This window comes from Pocillopora damicornis, chromosome 5, assembly GCF_964200805.1.
Source record: "Pocillopora damicornis chromosome 5, jaPocDami1.2, whole genome shotgun sequence".
Classification (NCBI taxonomy): Eukaryota; Metazoa; Cnidaria; class Anthozoa; order Scleractinia; family Pocilloporidae; genus Pocillopora; species Pocillopora damicornis.
The window spans coordinates 8,081,977-8,101,613 of NC_142674.1; the positions used below are offsets into that span (position 1 = coordinate 8,081,977).

At 37.4% G+C, this 19,637-nt stretch overlaps 2 protein-coding genes across 11 annotated transcripts; one reads left to right on the plus strand and one right to left on the minus strand.

Moving 5' to 3' along the window:
• Window positions 1-1,310: 1,310 nt before the first annotated feature.
• On the minus strand, window positions 1,311-3,378 carry LOC113685278 (uncharacterized). The gene is made up of 2 exons (XM_027202767.2): window positions 2,546-3,378; window positions 1,311-2,458 (listed from the first exon to the last, which is right to left on the minus strand). The coding sequence occupies exons 1-2, from the start codon at window positions 3,299-3,301 to the stop codon at window positions 2,306-2,308; spliced, it is 909 nt and encodes a 302-aa protein (XP_027058568.2). The 5' UTR covers window positions 3,302-3,378; the 3' UTR covers window positions 1,311-2,305.
• Window positions 2,756-16,914, plus strand: LOC113685276 (A-type voltage-gated potassium channel KCND3). Of its 10 annotated transcripts, none has more exons than XM_089207534.1 (8): window positions 2,756-2,896; window positions 3,607-3,691; window positions 4,283-4,356; window positions 4,735-4,808; window positions 7,115-7,225; window positions 10,592-10,771; window positions 13,436-14,324; window positions 15,283-16,914. In XM_089207534.1, exons 5-8 carry the CDS (start codon window positions 7,201-7,203, stop codon window positions 15,506-15,508), a joined length of 1,320 nt encoding a protein of 439 aa, XP_089063660.1. In that variant the 5' UTR covers window positions 2,756-2,896; window positions 3,607-3,691; window positions 4,283-4,356; window positions 4,735-4,808; window positions 7,115-7,200; the 3' UTR covers window positions 15,509-16,914. The 10 variants fall into 10 exon arrangements, with proteins under 10 accessions (XP_089063660.1, XP_089063661.1, XP_089063664.1 ...); XM_089207535.1 differs by having other exon boundaries at window positions 4,283-4,313; window positions 4,731-4,808; XM_089207531.1 differs by lacking the exon at window positions 2,756-2,896 and adding an exon at window positions 3,230-3,370.
• Window positions 16,915-19,637: the final 2,723 nt, after the last annotated feature.

A 19,637-nucleotide genomic window follows, 5' to 3' on the forward strand; every position in this document is an offset into this window, starting at 1 on the left:
GAATGAAGGAGAAAATAAATTATAGTTACCTCCTCTTGGTTCGCTTCTAAAGTAAATGAGTGTATAAACAAAGAAAGCAGACGAACAGCGAGTTATTAAAACATTGGTTGGGGAAACTCACTCGCTTCAAGAAAAATCGATCCGCGAATGCTTATAGTCTGTATAAAGTTCTGTAATAATCCATGAAACTCTCTCCAGTAATCACTCATTCCTTTCCCACTTTTAATCTGAAGGAATTGCGAAATGTAAAATACAACAGCGTTAAACTCAACTGCTTATGTGAAGATCCAACAGTGATGTTGTTTAAAGACGAGACCTCAGTTGTCTTGATTCATCTTCAAGAGTGTTCAATCAACTTGTTACCTTGAATAGGATCCATGTCTAGAAAAGCGTAACCTTTCGGATTTGTATGAAGCTACCTGAACAGGCATTTCCAAGCACTCATGATGGTGTCGCGCGGGTGCACAATATTTTTCCCGCCCTGTTTCTAGGGCAAAAGTAACAACAAAGAGGGAGGAGCGGGACAGTAGAAAGTCCCAGTTTTTTTTTTTGTTTTGTTTTGTTTTGAATTAATTACTATAAAATTTTGCCGGAGTTAGCATATTTTAAAAGGGGCAATATCCATCCAGTTGCGTAGCTCTGAATCAAGGATAAAAGAATAAGAGAACTGGGCACATCGTGTACAAAGCTGGTATGTGCCTGAAATAAAGAATAGATCTTGTTTCTTAGAAAGTGGTCCTAGCTTTGAGGCCCCCCCCCCCCCCACAGTTTGACCTACTCTAGGTAGCCATGTATTACCCCTTTACTCCATAAAACTAGTATTCATGTTCTCCAAACAGCTCTCTCTACATTCCATGTAGTATCAACAAGAAGAATTTGTTTGAAAATCAGGAGTTTCTGAATAAAATTAGCAGTCATTCCTCTATCCTCATGAGCTTTATATTTAATTCAAGGGTGATCGTATAAGGAGAAGTTAGATTCAAGTCAGGGGCAATAAGGTAAAACTAAACAACATAGCAATTCAATCTAGCATTTAAGTCAGAATGCTCATAGAAAGGATCTGATCCAAATGTTCCTGAATCTTAAAGCTACTAAAATACCAGTTGTTATGGCTACACCCTTCACCTTAGCAAGGTTTTGCTGACAAGTCACCACCATGCTACTCTCAGTTAGGTACTTAGAGGGCATCAAGCCAGACTTAAATGTTGAACCAAGACATCACATTGACCTTCTACACTTGGGAGGGTAAGTCACAGTAGTGAAAGTTCAAGCTATCTAATCAAGTTTACCCCATAAAATTGTCAACTAGGTTTAGATAGTGACTACTTTATTGAACAATAGCATTACAAATAAATTATACAAGCTAGGAAGCACTAGACAAGTTAAAAAAATAGAAAATTATTACAAAATTTATTAGATACCTGTGAGTTTGCAGCTGATAAATCCCAAGAGGAACTAACTAAGAACTCAGTTCAGAATAAAATAAATATTACAATTGATGTTGCAAAGCTGAATAAATATAGTAAATTAAATTACACCAGCTTGGATGGACCTGTCTACAAATTCAAATACTAAAAGTTGTTTTGTCAGCTTACACTCATCTGGGCTAGTGATAAAATTTTTAGTTAGACTTCTCTTTCAGCATCACTGAATGATTCATCACATAAAACTGAGAGAAAATATGCCAAACTGTATAGACAGTCATCGAATTTTAGCCATAAGTTTTCATAAAAATTAAATACATGTCGAAATACCATAGGAAAGAGTCAGCAAAAATGTTGTTTTGGGTAAGTTGATGAAAAAGCTGATATTTGAGTTTGAACATCAAGTTAGATATCTAGACATTGCTCGTGTTTTCCATCCTCTTATAAATCGGTTATCACTAAATTGTTAGCCTTATAACTTTGCATCTTTCCAGGAAAAAATAAACCATAAATTTGGTATGGAATCGTACACAAATCAAAGTTTTGCTTTATTGCTTTGCGAAAATATAATCATGCTGCCTGTTTTGGAAAGACCCCGTGATTAGGAATAAGGAAGCGACAATAATTCTCACCAGTCAGAAATAAAGTAATGGTAAAATCGTTTGTTCCATACTCCTTGTGTAAATATCACTAATTGATTTCGGCGAGCACCTTAGTGCAACGGAGATGTCCATTACATAAGTTTGTCTTTGCAGATATTGTGAATGGCATTTTCAGCTCGACATGATAACTAAAAATTCTCAAGCGTTAGGTTAGTTTTGCGCTGATCTAAGGATTTAGTGAGAAATATAGTGCATAGGATTGGTATTCAAATGTCGACTTTACTGAGTGGATGGGACTTGTCCGTTAATAAGATGAATGGTAGCGGTTGGAGGTACTGATATTGCAGCAGGACTTGATGGTTCATGCTTCTTTAAAAACTTTATAGCCTGTACTTTTTTTTCTGTTTTTCCTTTAGGACTTTCAAAAACCAACTGAAACGAGACAGAAACAAAGACAAATTACATTGTTGCATTGAGCAAGGTCAAATAGACTTCCCGCGTAAATAATAACAAGCCTACCTCTCCTACGCCAGAAACTGCTCCGACATCTGACACATAATTTCCTTCAGGAATAGCCAAACTCACTATTTGAGCTGGTGGAGCATGAGTGCTAGCAACAGCAATTTCCGCCTGGTTTTCGGAGGGAAACTGATGATGGACTTTTGGTACGACTGCAGCGTTCACTGGAACTGCTGCCACCTCATTCCACGAATGTCCTGGAGAGAACGAATATGGCGTAGTCTGGAGATAAGAGTTTCCTAACACAGCTGTTGTTGTGTAGATCGGTTGAGAAGCTGAATGGGAAGGCTGAGGATACGGACTCTGCGACTGGTAGTGCATCTGTGGGGAATAGGCCGGGACCAAAACAAAGTGAGGCTGTTGATTCATCTGAGAATAGTACATGCTTCCATCGGATGTCGAAAATGCATAATAGCTACCATGACTTGACGTGTCATGCACGTCTTGTCGATGGTAATAGTACTTGCCAAAACTTCTTTTGCTCTTTCTACGGACCGCTTTGCCAATGTTCAAGCTTTTCCCCTCAAATTCAAGGCTTTCTTGGTCGCGGACTTTGTCAGCCACCTCTTGCGATTCGAATGTAATGAAAGCGTATCCTTTGCTAAATCCGTTGCGGTCTCGAACGACTTTGCTTTCCTTGACCGCGCCAAATCTCTCAAAATAAGATCTGAGCTCGTTTTCGGTCGTTTCCGGAGAAAATCCTTTGACGAAAATTCGCTTTCCAATGTCAATGTCACTCATAATGTCGCTCAACATAAAGAACAGGAGAAAGAAGGGAAACTTACAGTTCAGTCAACAGCGGAAAATGGATTTGTGGAAAGCGTGGTAAGGGCGTTTTCCTCTCTTTGCATCCTGGGAAACGAGATCACGTGCTACGTTCTGATATAAATTTTCGCCTAATCTTTCTAGGTTGCTTTACCATCTTTCAGTTGTGAATATATTTGACGAGAAATTGTGATACATCCCAATCATTTTCACTAGCATTTTAGTCAGAGCAGTTGTTTGTTTATAAAGCTGCGGAGACACGCAGTCTGAAACCGTCAAACCTCTTCATATTTCAGTTGCCAATCAAGGGGAATTTCACTGGATTTCTACGCTGTGGTTTGTCTGTCAAGCGAAAGGTCTTTACGCCGATACGTGTAAAAGGTCTGTAACATGTGAAGCTGGCTGATTCTTTGAACTACTTCCCTGTTTGAGATAACTAACTTTAATAAAGAAAAGTGTTTTTACTTCTTGTGATATGGGGAACTTCCATTAACGAAAGAAGATTTAGCTTATGTTATGATGAGGTACTCATGAAAAGAAGCCAGCACAATTAATACTTTTTCGTATTTTGTTCCGCTCAGTCGATTTGCGTTAAAATGATTAGGAGCGTTCAGGCGTTTGGTTCTTTGTATCATAATCCGTTTTCGGCAATGTTTTCAAGCACATTTTCTGGCGACAGAATGTCAAGATTTGACCGTACAAGCTGATCAAGAGCTTAACTTGATAAGAAGATAAGACTGAAGATTTGTTTGGTTGAAAACGAATCTAAACTTTTTGTGAAAGTTCTCGCAAGAATCTCTAATGCTATTATCTAGCCAAATTCTCAAGCAAATAAATGATGTCTAGAATCATTCAATCTGATTCTACTAAGGTTGAGATTCGGTGAAGATCAGCGGCCCACAGCAATAAGTGAATTCACAATAAGAGGCCAGTTGATACGCTGATGTTGATTTTTTTTACTTCCTGTCACAGGAAAGCCGCAATACTTTGAGGGACTGACTGTGTAAGATTATCCTAAAAATCAATTCTGTATTAAACAAAGGCAGGTCACGATGTTGCTTACGAAACACAATGACAGAAAACAACCAAATTCAAATAGGATATAAGTAGTTTACGATGGAACTCAGCACAGCGGTTTAAAAAGTTTTGAAGAGAGTATGAAATATTTAGAAACAGCATATTGTAATCAATGGCGATCTTTCATGTTGTGCAACTGAAAATCTACCTGTCGCTTTAAATGTGACAGTAAACTGGAAAGCCATTTTCTCGTGTTCTTAGCGCGAAGGCTAAGAGATCCTTTATACTCTTAACAACAACTGTCCCGCGTGATTGAATTGTTTTCTTAATGAAAATAGTACAGTACATGACGATTACAAGGTTTGCGATATTTCGTAATTGGAGTGTTAATGTCAATCTGCAGGAAGTCGAAGGAAGTGAAGCGAAGTGATTGAAGCGAGGCGGGAAGAAGCCGTGGAAAAAACCTACAAATTCCAATTGTGTAAGTACACTGAATAAAACGATTGTTTCTAAATTTGCAATTAGCTTAAGTGAAAGGAATAAAAAATGTTGGGATTTAGATAACGATCGCTTGTCGATTGCCTCGCTTTTTCAACGGCATATCTCGAGGACAGTGACGCAAGCCTCCAACCATCACTTTTAATTTCACCAGTGAGAATCCTCGCTAAAGGTATTAAACGGCATGTACCTGGCTACCTTACTATAAAATAGTAAGACCTGTGTTTTTTGTCACTTTCTATAATTTTTTGTAGTAAATAATTTATCGTATATCTGTCGCCTATCGTCTTTATTAGAGACGACGAAAATTTTAAAAGCAGAGCAAACGCTGGTCTCTCCGTGTCAAATTCGATTGTTGGTAAACTCCACAGCCAATCTCCATGTCAAACTTCCTTGAATTCGATCGAGTAAAATAACTGAGGAATAATAGGACTTTGTTACTTTCATTTTCTATATTAAGCCTTCGAATAATCAACACATTTGAAATTAAATTCAGGCTTAGTTCGACGCAGTCATACTGTGGCTGCGCTATGAATGGCTATCAGATGTGAAGTGAGTAACCGCTGCCGCTGAGAAACACGCACTATTCTCGAATCTTCTAGTACAAACAAAGCATTGAACAAATAGGATAATATTTGAAACTGCTCTTAATTTCATTATAACAATACGGTAATGGCTGACTCCTAAGCTGAGATCTCAGTCTTTCAATGAAAGTCATATAATTGATTGCCTTGATAGTAACATGAAAATAGTTTTTCTTAATCTTGTCATAAATTGCACCGAGTTTTTCACTGGCAGATACGATAATCAGACTGAAGGATACAAAAGCCAATCACACCGAGTTTTAGAAGACAAAGGCAAAAAAAAAGGAACAAACAGCTTCCCAATGACATAAGGCGCTTTGTCGAAAGCGTGCAAAATACCTCAGATGTTCGGGAAGTGAAAGAGATGTTTTGAACCTTGGCAACGACAACTAACAAAGGAAAAGGAAAATTAAAGAGAAAACATCTGAGAGATGTTTCCTCCTTAAGAAAGTTTTCTTTTCTCATCAACAAAGCTGACAAAACTTAACATTTCTGGCGTCCTATTGTCTTCATTTTGGTTTAGTTAATTTACTTCTATTTACCTTGGGCACCTTCAATGTCGATTTACTTGAGCGAATTTAATTTAACTTGTTAGCTGCTGTTAGTTTACTTATGTGACTAATAACCTCATTCGATCAATTTCATATTTTGTTCGCTTTTGGTTTAATGTGACTAGCATGAACTCTGTGCAGTTTTAGCTGTGTACAGAATAATTCCTGGAGTTCAGAGCGTGTGCTTTTTTTAATATCATAGTTTGGGGAAAAACATCCTTTGCAATAAAATTTTTATAAGGTACTGGTTAGCGAAGAGCCACTTTTTTCATTCAGCTTAGTTAAGTCAGAATCAAATACAGTTCCAAGCTTGTTTTCTTTTCAACTTATTTCAATAACCAAGGGAAAAATATCTCATTTCCTCTTATATAAATCAAATCGCAAACCAGATTTTCTTCTGAGAAACCCCGAAAAATAAAATTTGTCAAGAGAGGGAATCAGAGGCAGAGTTGAACAGGTTGATGGTGTTTTGGGCAATTTCCTTTTTTTCAGTCGATATCTCGAATCTTTTGATCAAACAGTGCACAGTACTACAAGCTGGCTAAACAAACGCTTTTATTAACTTACTTAACTTTATCTTTGCACGAGAATTAATGCGATCAGAGGGAGTAGATATGGCGGAGCCTGTCACGGTTAGGCATGAAAGCTTCGCCTCCCCTCACTGATACCTCCACAAACCATTAATTTTCCAAGGTTATCATGAATCTTTTTTTTTTTTTTTGAACTTACAGTCAAATTCATATTCTTTGTGGGATTTAAAGGCGACTCTTTGTCTCATCAAGAAAATATTAATCTGCAATTGATATTTCCGCCCTTCCCCCTCCCTCCCTCTCTTAAACCCCTACAGTGGTAGATAATGTGAAATGGGATGAAATATGATTTTGTCATCTGGAAGCTTCTCATTTTATGTAACATTTTAGTGTAATTCTGTCGAAATGTTTTGGTTTCTCAATCACATGAGCTTAAAAGCCGCTTGAGGCCAAATAACCAAAATTAATCAATATTTCCCGAAAGCTTGTGATAAATTTAGTTGAATCTTTATTTCTGACATCTTTTACGTGATAAACACAGTATCAATAACTTTAATTCTTTTCAGTTTTAATTCTGATCAAGAAATTTCTCAAAATTGGCTTATTAATTTTTTATAATGCAAGGTAACTCCAAAACAAATAGAAAATTGTGTCATTTTTTCTCGGAGAAGACATCCACCTCTGTACGTGAGCTGACTTTCCACTCAACGATGGAGAGTGGTATGTTTATTAAAGGTAAGTCTTTCAAACGAATAATTCTAAGGAGAATTGAATTATTTTATTCATTTATCTTCACAGCAAGGATTAAAAAAGTGTTAGACTTTTCATCTTCACTAAGGTCTACAATCTTTGCCGCTTGTTAATTAGTAATGTACAATAGAACTTGATGTTTCTCAGTCTCTGACAACCTCTGTCAGGTAAAATAGGAAAAAAACTGACTCAGTAATAAAACTGCAATCCGACGAAAACTGTGCTGACAGCTTGGAGCGATGAAAATCTTTAATTTTTTTGGTACTTTCATGCCAATTAACCCAGAGAAAGTAATACGGCTTATTTACATTTGATCAATCAAGACATCACAATAGGCTTAAGATTATTTTGTATCAGCCATTACTACATCTTAGCTTTAAAAAAATCAGTATAAATTTTCCATCCCTGATAAGATGTTTTTTGCAGTTGTGACAAGTGTCGTGTTCTGCTTTGCCAAACAAAAGATGAATATCTTCTATAAAAAATATAAAAAACTGACCCCCTCCGGTTGAAAGGTTATCTGAAAAGTTATCAAAATATTTCCTCTTTGTATAGACGTGCTTGTGAATTACAATTATCCTTAATGTGTTTTCCTGTGAGGTAAAGCTTGGAAAGTCTAAAAAATTTGCATAACAGAATTTTTTTTCCGACTTCTTGGGTAAGGTGCCCTGCAGCCGAAAAACCTCAAGAGGAGGAAAGTCAAACTTGAATGTAATCCTGTTGTTTTACAGAAGTGGAAGGGAATAGAAGAAGCATTACTTACATTTTCACATTTCGGTTATATTCAGAATAAAAACTGCGTAGACAAACTTGATATCCGCTAAATGGGAAACACCGACTTTTTATTCTACGAGTACCATATCCTAAGTTGAGGTGAAAGCGTATAGGCTCAGTTCAGGAATTTTTAGTAGGCAGATCCCGACAAACTGAGCAACAAAGACACTGGGTAACAGAAAGTTTAAACCCTTCATTCAAATTTTTTTGCAGCAAACTTGTAAAAAGCGGTGGCTACTATTTGTTGTAGTTGTTTTTTTTTAACTAAACCAAAATAAAAAAATCTGTTTTTGTGCACAGGTAAGACACGGAACTGTGATATAGTAAATATTTATGACGCTGACATGAGGATTCACGAAACGATCATTAAGTGGTGGGATAGCCTGTTATGAGGTTACGTTCACTGATTACAAGGGAATCCAGCCGGCGTGTTTATCAGTGAAGGATGTTTGTTCACTGAAATCCAAATTTCAACGAAGGACGCATGAAAGAATGACGCAATATTTATTGAAAATCCACAACAAAACGATACAATAAACTCTTAGAATGAACTTCACCGATTGAATCAAGACTTTGCTAAACAATGTATTTGAAAGACTCATATAAAAAATCAACTTCGAATTTTACGCTCGCAATAAGCAAACCATGAAACAGAAAACCTAAGATATTTCTCTTTCGGAGATGATTGACCCTCATCTCGTCAAAACAATTTTCAAAAATTAATGCTAATTTATATCATGACAGGACGGATAATGCATGCACTGTAAGTACCTCCCGTTGTTCCATACAAAGCCTTAGAAAAGTTTTCTAAGGCTTTGTATGGGACAACGGGAGGTACTTACAGTCCACGCGTTTTTCCGTCCTGTCATGAATATTACGTCTTCAATCTATCTCCCTCTTTTAGTGAGATACCAACAGAACTTCATAAATTTATAACTTACATTTCGGACGAGATGTGGTATGGCTAAAAATTAATAGTGTTTTCACCATTTTGTGAATAAATACAAACAAAAGCCCAAATTTCGTCTCGAAAGGTACAGTGTGTGTGAGGTGGAGACTTCACACTGAGGTTGACACTCGACTGTCGTAAGCGTATAAGTAATGCATGGCTACCTTGGTAACATTTGAATTTAAAGACACCCTCAGTGACACTCAGTGAAGAGTGTTCCATACAGACGTAGTATTTCAGTGATATTCCTGAATAGAGAGCCTTCCCAAGAAAAGTCTACATTGATAGTCATTAGGCAGTGTGCTCTGCATGCGTTATTCAATGACATACTCAATAGAAAGTCTTTTTCAAAGTCTGTAGGGACAATTAGTAACAAGAGGAGACAATTCGACTTTCAATTCACCATTTACTGAAAAATGTGACGCATTTATCAGAACATTATCGATTATAACACTCTGCTTATTTAATTCATTTAGTCTTCTCGCGCCCGGAGTCGATAACTCAAACCAATATCTTTGTGAAACAATACACGTAACAAAACAATTACCCTGCTTAACATAAATTTCTTTTAAAAACACATCGCGAACGAGACCCTCAACCAAAAATATAAAAACTGATGTATTATTCCTCGTTCCTCGTGCTTTCATCATACGACCCATACGGCCCTGCACGCGTTTTGCTTATAAAAACATTTGAAAATATTTCCAGCATGACAGCTGTGCGCGATGGTGTGAACAGGGCCGCACAAAGCCGTACAGCACCGTGAGCTACGAGCCAAAAGAAGAAGGAAAGAAAAAGAAAGAATTACGTTCATACGATTAAATACTTATTGACTGAGTTTGGTCGGCCGAACGGGAAAATATTTGGCTCTTGGTCATGACGCACGGACCTCGCAGCGCCCAGCAAACCGAGCGCAGCGAGGTCCGTGCCGAGGTCTGTGCTTAAGCCAAATATTCTCCCGTCCAGCCCTCCCTTTCAGTCAATAAGTATTTTATCGCATAAAAGAAGCAGAAATTATGAAAGAATTACTCACATCTATTGAAGATAACAGAAGGACGCTGTTATCTTTTCGAACTGTTAAAGAGGCTCATACCACTTATACCATTAGAACATTTAGGGCAAACGAAACAAGGACATTGAAAAAAAAGCAACAACTCCGTGCCTTCGAAAAATATTGTCAAAAAGCTCGTTTTGTTTTACAGTCCGTTTCATTAATGAAAATTTTTACACCGGAAATAATTAGTCGGTCCGTTTGAATCTCTTTTGAAACAGCGGATACAATGGTTTGGATGTCGTTTTAACGATATAGGAGTTCTCGGCAGGTGCAACTGATAATTTAATGGCACAATTTTGAATTTCTAATCAGCTTTGCGGGATGCTAGCTAATATATTTTTCACAAACCGCAAGTTTCCTTGGAATTAAATTCAACTTAGACCTCAAGCAGAAAGCAATAGTTTTGTAAACAAAAAGAACTCGAAATCACCAGCTAAGGTTTTGTAACCATGAGATAAAACAGTTTTTCTTCGAATGAATCAGAGATGGGACGGGGATTGCTGAAAACGCCAATGGAAACCTTGCTAGTTAACATTCATATCAAGTGAGACTATTGTGTTTTGCAATATTACAGGTGACTCCGCAATGGCCGTGAACGGGATTAGAGGAAACGGTCAGACTCAACCGAACGCTCGAAGAACAACCGTCCGACCACGAGTGACTTTCAAAAAGAATTGTAAAGGTGACTTCATAACTATCAATGTAAGCGGTCGGATATTTGAAGCAGACAATTCTATCTTCAAACAGCATCCAGGTAAAACACAGATTTCAGTTACTGAGAAAAAACGCTTAGTCGAACCGATTTACTTTTGTAACTTTCGATATGTTTCTTAGGAAGAAAGAAGAAAAAAACAGTCCTTCTTTTTATAATCGTACATTGTTTTACTTATTCATGTACTGGGGTATTTTTTAAGTATTTCCAAAACATCTACGAAAATTTACCACAAAAATATAAACAAAAATGACAAAATAAAAACCCGTCAATGACGTATTTCGGCACGAAAGTTCACAATATTTCGCCTTGGCAAGAAATAATTGACCGATCGTTTTATAAATGCATATGAAAGATAAAACAAGTGATTTGCTTCTTGACAACAAAATTATGCTACCTAGCTCAACGTTATGATCCTCTGTTGATAACCGATGAGGCTCCATAAATTTAATAGATCAGTAGGTGACAACAAATTCAGTGTAAGATGTTTTGTAGTCAATACCATATTTCTTTTCTTGATTCAAATATCATCATAACATTAGTATGTCCTTTGAGTTTTACAAAGAAAATGGGGCGCACTTTATTTAAGCTTTAAAATGAGAGCTCATAAAATGTTTTTTTGTAATTCCAATGTCTGACTAAATTTTCCATAAGGATTATTCAAATAAGAATGAAATTAGCGGCGTTTTCAATACTAGGCCACCCAAAGGTTGTACTCGTGAAAAAAGAACCCTTCAATGACACTTTAAGGGAACTTTACCAAATGGTTGTTTATCTTCCAAGATTTTGAGTTCTAGTATCCTGAAATCGTATCATATTCATGCGATAAATTTTCTGTTTCTCGTAAAGTCGGAGCGATTTATGCAGGATAAAGGTTATTACTCAACGGCTCAAAATAATGATAGGTCACTGTGCTCGTTCTCGACGGAAGGATTACTCATCTATCTGGTGTGTTCCGTCTGCTACGGCCTCTCAAAATGAGGCGCAACTGATTCATCGATGTGCTTGCGCAGCTAGCAGTGGACATGTGGCGTGAAGTAATATTTAAAAACTGATATATCGACATAATAAGTGGGACTTTAAAAGTGATAAAGACTTAAGGAACAATGTTTTACCCAGTAGTCGACTGTCAATAACCGTTAATGATGCAATGCTGGCTTACCTTCCGAACGGGCATCCTGGCGCTGAAGGAAACCATTTCACAAGCCTTAATAAGCCATAACAACGAGAAATTACTGAAAAGGTCTTCAGGCTATAGTTTGAATATCCTTTAGGAGACAATGTGTCGGTACAATTTTTCTCGCCGCACAAAACAAGAACTAAGCACATAAAAATCAAAATATCTCAGGCTGAGGCAACAGTTACATCGATCGGAAAACGTCTCAGATCATGACACTCGTGTCAATAATTTTCAACATTTTTTAGAATGACAACAATAATTTCAGGTGTGTTCAAGATGGTGATTCGTTGCTAACGGACGTGTCTGAAACACCAAACACTGAAAATCGTTTCATTTTTTTGTTCAGTACCATTTAACTTTTTACGATTTGATCGGTTTTTTTCAAGACGGGATTGACCTGCCTATTTTCTCCGCATCTTAACACTCGCGCACGCTCCTCTGTTGGATTGATGGTGGAAATGTGACGCAAGAAAGTCTCAGAATTATCGTCAGCATCGTCGAAACTTTTTCGAACGCCGAACGTAAAATAATCGTAATTTTTTCATCATCTGCATGAATTTTTTTGGATTTAACCGCTTCCTTTATTCAGGGAATAAGGCTCCCTAATTTCTTAGTATCTAAACATTACTACCTGTTCTTCTGTGAGACAGATGGTGGAGCAGTTACGCAAGTGAGTCTCTAACCAATTCATCAGCTATTCAATGAATAAAAGAACCCAAATTGGATCTCGTCCAGATGATTCAAAATTTATTTTTATGTTGAAGTAGCGGTACCGTTGCGTGTTAAAACTGACACATTTCGTGATGTGCAGCTCTCCCGTTCAATTACTTATTGATGTTGGTCACCAAACGTTATAAACAGGAAAGCCACTGAATCATGAAGTAGCTTTATACATTAATCATTCAGCAGTGACTGGTTGCAAACCATTCAAACACTGCATCTTTTAGACACCCCTTCGGTTATAGCGCTTTTTGTGAATCCGAATCTAAACTTATGGGCTCGTTATATGGCTTGCCACAATTCGACCTCTTAAAGCAGAATAAGAGAAGTGGATCCCAACAACGCCGTACAACATCACAAGGAGGCGATGAAAATGAGGAGTTTGGTAAAGGCTAAATGACATTAACGCCACCTGCAACTCATTTGCATACTCCCCTATTAAGCTCAATGAATTCCAAGATTGAAAACAGGAAGACTGTACTTGAGGATTAATTTCAGTGTTACTCTGACTCTTTGATTGAGCCTCTTATCTTAATGCGATGTTCTGAGGCAATTTTTCGAGAGGAATTTTGGGGAAAAATAATAAAGAATATGCAAAAAAAGAGGCATAATAGCTGAGTCTATCTATTTAGAGTACATTGAGCCATCATTGCAGTGGTTTACTTCTCGTCATCAGTAGGGATTGGCTGATTGGACGTAAACCTCTCTCCCCTCCCCGAGACTCTTTGAGCCTGATTCCAAGTAAGAATGTCTTTTACTTTTGTAAAACGATTGAAAAGAATGTCTCTCAACTGTCTTTATTTCAGACACTCTTCTTGGAAGCACAAGACGCGATATGTTTTTTGACAGGAGTAAGAATGAATACTTTTTCGATAGAGACCCTGATCTGTTCTCTTACATCATCCAGTTTTACCGTAAAGGAACTCTTCACTATCCTGAAGACGAATGCGCCTGCTGCTTTGCCGGAGAACTCGACTTCTTTGGAATTGTTAGAAATCACTTAAGCGACTGCTGCTATGAAGTGTTCCAAGAAAAACATGAAGAGTTCATAGACTATCAAAAGCGTCATGCAAAACCAGAAGAAGAGGAGTTCGTTCCCACTACGATAAGGCAAAAAATGTGGCAGTTATTTGAAGATCCAGCTCAAAATGTCTTTGGACTATTAATACATTATGTCTCCGCAATTTTGATCGTTGTAAGTGTTGCTGCATCAACTGTCGAGACTCTACCTTGTGGGGAAATCCCCTGTGGTGACAAATACTCTGAACAATTTTACATTGTGGAGTCTATGTGCGTCATAGCATTCACTGTGGAGTACTTGGCCAGATTGTTTGCTGCACCTGTCAGACTTCAGTTTATGAAACAATTCTTAAGCATTATTGACGTCGTGGCAATCATACCTTATTATGTAGCACTGATTTTTCCCGAAGCAGTGGGAGGCCCATTCACTGTTCTTCGTGTTTTCAGAATCTTTCGCATCGTTAAAATGTCTCGCCATAACACGAAGGTCCGGGAGGCTGGCTCGTCACTGTTAGCCAGTCTTTCTGAACTCAGTTTTGTGTTTGTTGTACTCATTACTCTCGTCATATTATTTTCAACCATTATATATTATGCTGAGATGGGAGACAAAAATACAAACTTCGTCAGCATTCCAGCTACGTTTTGGTATACTATCGTTACCATGACGACGCTAGGGTAAGTTTTTCTCCGTTGCTAACCCAATAGTAATAGAGAGTTTGAGGTGGGGATGGTGACTACAGAAATGGCCAAAATGAATTCGCCTAGCAATAAAATAGTAGAAAAATTATATTACCTACGATCTGATTGCAATCATAATTGTCTTGAACATGACAAAGTCCCTTAACAGTATAAGAAATATGGTAAATTTTGAGCTCGTTGGTGAAGTAAAAAATGTATTATTCATTTTTGAAAAGGGTGTGGGACAAAAAAAAAAAACGTACACGCGATGAACCATACCCAATGATTTGTTACAGAGCTAAAAAGAATTCTTGGATCAGCTAGACCACATGTTGTGTTCATGTGTTACATGGGTCCTGCATAATGCTTGCTTGTATCAGCGATTTCGAAAGTTTCATGTGAGTAAATAAGATAAGAAAGGTGAAAAATTTTTTAGCTCTGTTTTGTCACGAGCACGGCACACAAAAAAACATTGGGTCCTACATAAGGAATCGAGTCCCAATTTAGACCAATAGATTCTGCCCTTCTTTTCTCCACTACTGAGCTACAGGGAATCCAGTCACAAGTGTGATTTCGGACCAAAATTGCATGACACAAAATTCAATCACCACTTTATTACATCCACTTTGCCATCACAAAATTCAGTTACTCAACTACAGGATTTTTTAGTATGTAAAAATGTTTTATTAATCCAGTACTGAGCTGGTGTGTAACAAGTTGCAAAGTTGTCTTCCATTTTCCTGCCATTTGGTCAGTTACTTCAAACAAGCCTTGAAATCTGTTTGGTTGTCATGTTTTAGTAAAGCTTTCTCATTGGCCAGGAAAGAGGTGTGATTTAGAGCAATGTAATTCATATGTAAATCGCACAAGTGAGAACCAATCAGATTGCAGGGATCACTGAGGATTTTTTATTGTTTTGTCATTCTCACTTGTCCAATCATATTACACCTTATAGATATGGTGATATGACCCCATTGAGCATATTTGGACGCATAACAGGCGTCATTTGTTCTTTGAGTGGCATTATGGTGGTTGCTTTACCAGCTCCTGTCTTGGAAAAGAACTTTAGTCGGAAGAAGGAGGAAGGAAGACCAGATCGTGATACCACAAATGAAAAAACCCGTGCAAGAACCATAAGCCACAGTCACAGCCACAGTCACAAGAAGTCAACTGAAATCTGAAGTATGACATCAAGTAAAGTGTGAGGGGCTGGTCTATTTCATAAATTGTCAAGCTAATGGAACAAACGAGACGCATAGTTATTGAATCTTTCAGAAAATGTTTGGTTGATAAGCAACTGATGTGATTGGCACATCAGAGGACAAGACTTAAGACTAAAAGATCAACCCAAGATTAGGAGAAAAATCTGAAAACCAGGGGCTGCATGAAGAACATTTGATTCATTTAACACATCTTGACAACCATATAATTTCTTGTCAGAAGCTGGTTATCCTAGTTGGTTAGCCACAAAAGATGACTAAATCTCTCTGCAATTGAAAGACAGCAGAAAAAGTTATGTGACTTCATAAGCTCACACATATGCAGTTCAAAAATCTTTTCCTTTCAAGGTTTCAGTTCATTTTCCACTTTCTCTGATTACATTGCATTTTACCCAGATTACACTAAACATTGAAAACCAGTATATTTGTTTGTATGTCAGTACAGTTACAGCTCAAAGCAATTTGTTAAAAATGACTGTGAATAACTGTTATGGAAAAAACTTTGACTTCACCGCAAGTTAAAGGTTGACTATCCAAGGGAGAGCCATTTACAAAGCATTTCTGTGTGCGATTGTTCAAGTTGGATTTGAACAAGTTCACTGAGTTGTTTCCAACACCATAGGCTTTTAATTTAGATAGCAATATAGAGTGATCAATGGTGTCAAAAGCTTTCTTCAGATCTAGAAAAATCACTGCATAAACATTACCTTTATTATCTGTGGCTTCAAGTAAGGTGGTAGCAGTGGAGTGAAGGGAATGAAACCTTGACTGATTACAGGAAATTAGATTATTATCAGTTAAATATTCATAATATTGATTGTATACAATTCTCTCAAAGACCTTAGCCACAACAGGAATTATAGAAATAGGGCAGTAATTATTTAAATCAGAATGTTCTCTCTGTATAAATACAGGAACTACTCTTATACTCATGCAGCATTAGAACTGTTCGATCTCATAATATCGCTCATGATTGGGCAGAGAAATTTTAAAGTTGCCATTCCATATCATTGTTATCATTATTATTATCATTATTATTAAAAAAGCTTCGTTCAAAACTCAGTCAGACTACTTGTAGATGGATATAGAACAAAAACAAATTGTGCTTTATGTGCAAAAATGTATATTTCCTGCAAAGAACTTGCATAGCTAAAGCAAAATAAAGGTTCACTCGTAAAATTATCAAAATAAAAAGCAACTATTTAAAGTTCAACCTTTCAAATACCCGTTCATGATAAACAGTCTAAAATTCAATATTTATTATTATTATTATTATAACTATTATTATTATTATTATTATTATTATACCTTAGGATCATAGCTAGAAAAATACCCATATTTATAATACCATCTTAAACGAATTTTACAAGATTCAGATTACTTTAAAAATTACTTATCATTGAACTACTTCAGAAATGTTCTAACCCAATACGTACAAAACACGGATCATGTGTACTATAGGTGGACTCGGTCGACATATCGGGCGACAGTCGACTGATATATCGGTCGACTATCGGTCGACAATCGACCGACTATCGGTCGACTGTCGACCGACTATCGGTCGACTGTCGACCGATAGTCGGTCGACAGTCGACCGATAAATGTGTCGACCGATATAGTCTTAAACCATCGATACTCGACCGATACATGACCGATACTTGACCGATACATGACCGATACTTGACCGATACATGACCGATACTTGACCGATACTTGACCGATACATGACCGATACTTGACCGATACTTGACCGACACTTGACCGATACTTGACCGACACTTGACCGATACTTGACCGATACTTGACCGATACTTGACCGATACTTGACCGATACTTGACCGATACATGACCGATACTTGACCGATACAAGACCGATACTTGACCGATACTTGACCGACACTTGACCGATACTTGACCGACACTTGACCGATACTTGACCGATACTTGACCGATACTTGACCGATACTTGACCGATTCACGACCGATACTTGACCGATACATGACCGATACTTGACCGATACATGACCGATACTTCACCGGTACTTCACCGATACTTGACCGACACTTCACCGATACTTGACCGACACTTCACCGATACTTCACTGAAGTACTCTACTTGGCCGATAATTCATTGCCCCCGGGGGGGAGGGTTTATTCCACGATAGAAGATATAAAACTCTAATAAGTAACATGATTACCTCATAATTTAGATGTAAATTGCGTGTCTGGAATCCAGTTTTAAATTTCTCTTGTGCCGACCATAACGCGTATCGTCTCCGGCAGCGAATTCCAAGTCCTTACAGCGGTGAAGTAACGAAGAGACCTTAAACCATGTTTTGTACATCTTACTTTAGGTATCAAAGCATATTTGTGCCCCTTTAATTACGATGCGTGTTCTTTACTTAAAATGAATTAGCTGTAGTGGTGGGTGTCTTCTTTTGAAAACATCTGTCTATCGTAATTAACATATCTTGGGTGAGACGACCCTTTAATGTGTTTTGTAAACCAATCATATTGAGCATTCTTTCTTAATGAAGGGTCTTTGCTATAAATACATGTCATACCTAAGTGCACGGTCCTTTACCCTCTGTAGTTTTTCAAGTATATTCAACCTATTGACTTTGCCTGTTACTTTTCCGGAGATAGATGTGGTGTGAGAATTAAGGATCTGTGTTCACTTACAGTAGATCAAAATTATGAGATCTACAACGCACGATGTTTATGCGTTGGAGACTTACTACACCCTTTTCAAAGTTTAGGTTATATTTGGTTTTATTATCTGAGCTTTGGAAGCTTATTTCATTGGACAATGAATGGCATTTTAACTTGTTTTTCCGCCGCCGCTGTCATTATTCTTTAAAAAAAAGTGTCACCGTCAGTCGATAAAGAGCACACAATTCGACTATTTAAAGGGTTAAAAACCTTCAGTTTGAGACATGACGGCAAACGGGACGTCGGTAGAGTGAACTCGCAATACTTCCAGCCGCACTCATAAAGTTTTGATTTCTATTTCATTCTATATCAAGCGCGTGTTTTTAGTAAACGTCAAAACAATTCTAACACTGTTTGTTCCCATTGGACCGCGAGTAAGGAAATTTCATTTTCCGATGATGTAGTCTTCAACGCTGGTGTACTAAATGGTGGTGACGGTTGAAAATATAGATCGTATTAGGTTCCGTAGCTTTGTAAATCCACTTCATAGGGATACAACTGTTTCGAGATATTTGTCCGACAAAATGGAGCAAAACAATGGCTGTGTGGAAGTGTTTTAAAAAAACGTTGGTTAATTTCCTTACTGTCCTCCGTAATACAAGATGTATATTGGTAACTGCAGTTTGTCATCAAAAAAAAAAAATTACATTTCAAAACTCAAATGGGAAATGGTTTTTGATCGCATGCATTTTAGCGAAAGCTTAATTGACTTTCTTTCCTTTGATTTGTAAAAACATAGTAATATACGAGAAATTGGACCTTTCTCGGAAACCTTCGATTTGTTTTTACTGCTCGGTGTATTCATTGGTTCAAATGATGTAGATATAGGATGTGAACCGCGAAGCACCCGTAATATAAATTGTAATTTTTTTAAAATAAATGTTTGGGTGCTGGAAGAAGGCAATACTGCCGATACAATAAATCCCCCTGGGTTACTACCATTTTAAAGGAAATTTGGGAGTCCTCACGGGGCAAAGAAAATTTGACCAAGTGGGGATTGAAGCCACGACCTCCGAATTAGATCTACCGACTGAGCTACGAGACCAGCACGGGAGCAGGTCGGGGTAATTTAGGTAGTCAATCGCGATAAATGTGCAAATGATATCATATGTACAAAACGGGGTAGTGTGGGGACATAGTTAGTAGAGGAAACTCTACTAACTATGGTGGGGAGAAATTAGCATTTGAGGGTGTGTTTGCGTGTGCTTCGTGTGAGCCTATTGCTGCATAAAATAGAAATAACATAAATTAATAATAAGAAATACAATGAAAATAAAAGAAATGAGAAATAATGAAATAATTATAAAAAATAGTAAAATAATACATATCTCGTTTCGCCCCAGGAGTCTTTGTGTGGGTAGTTATTTAAAGTTGCCCA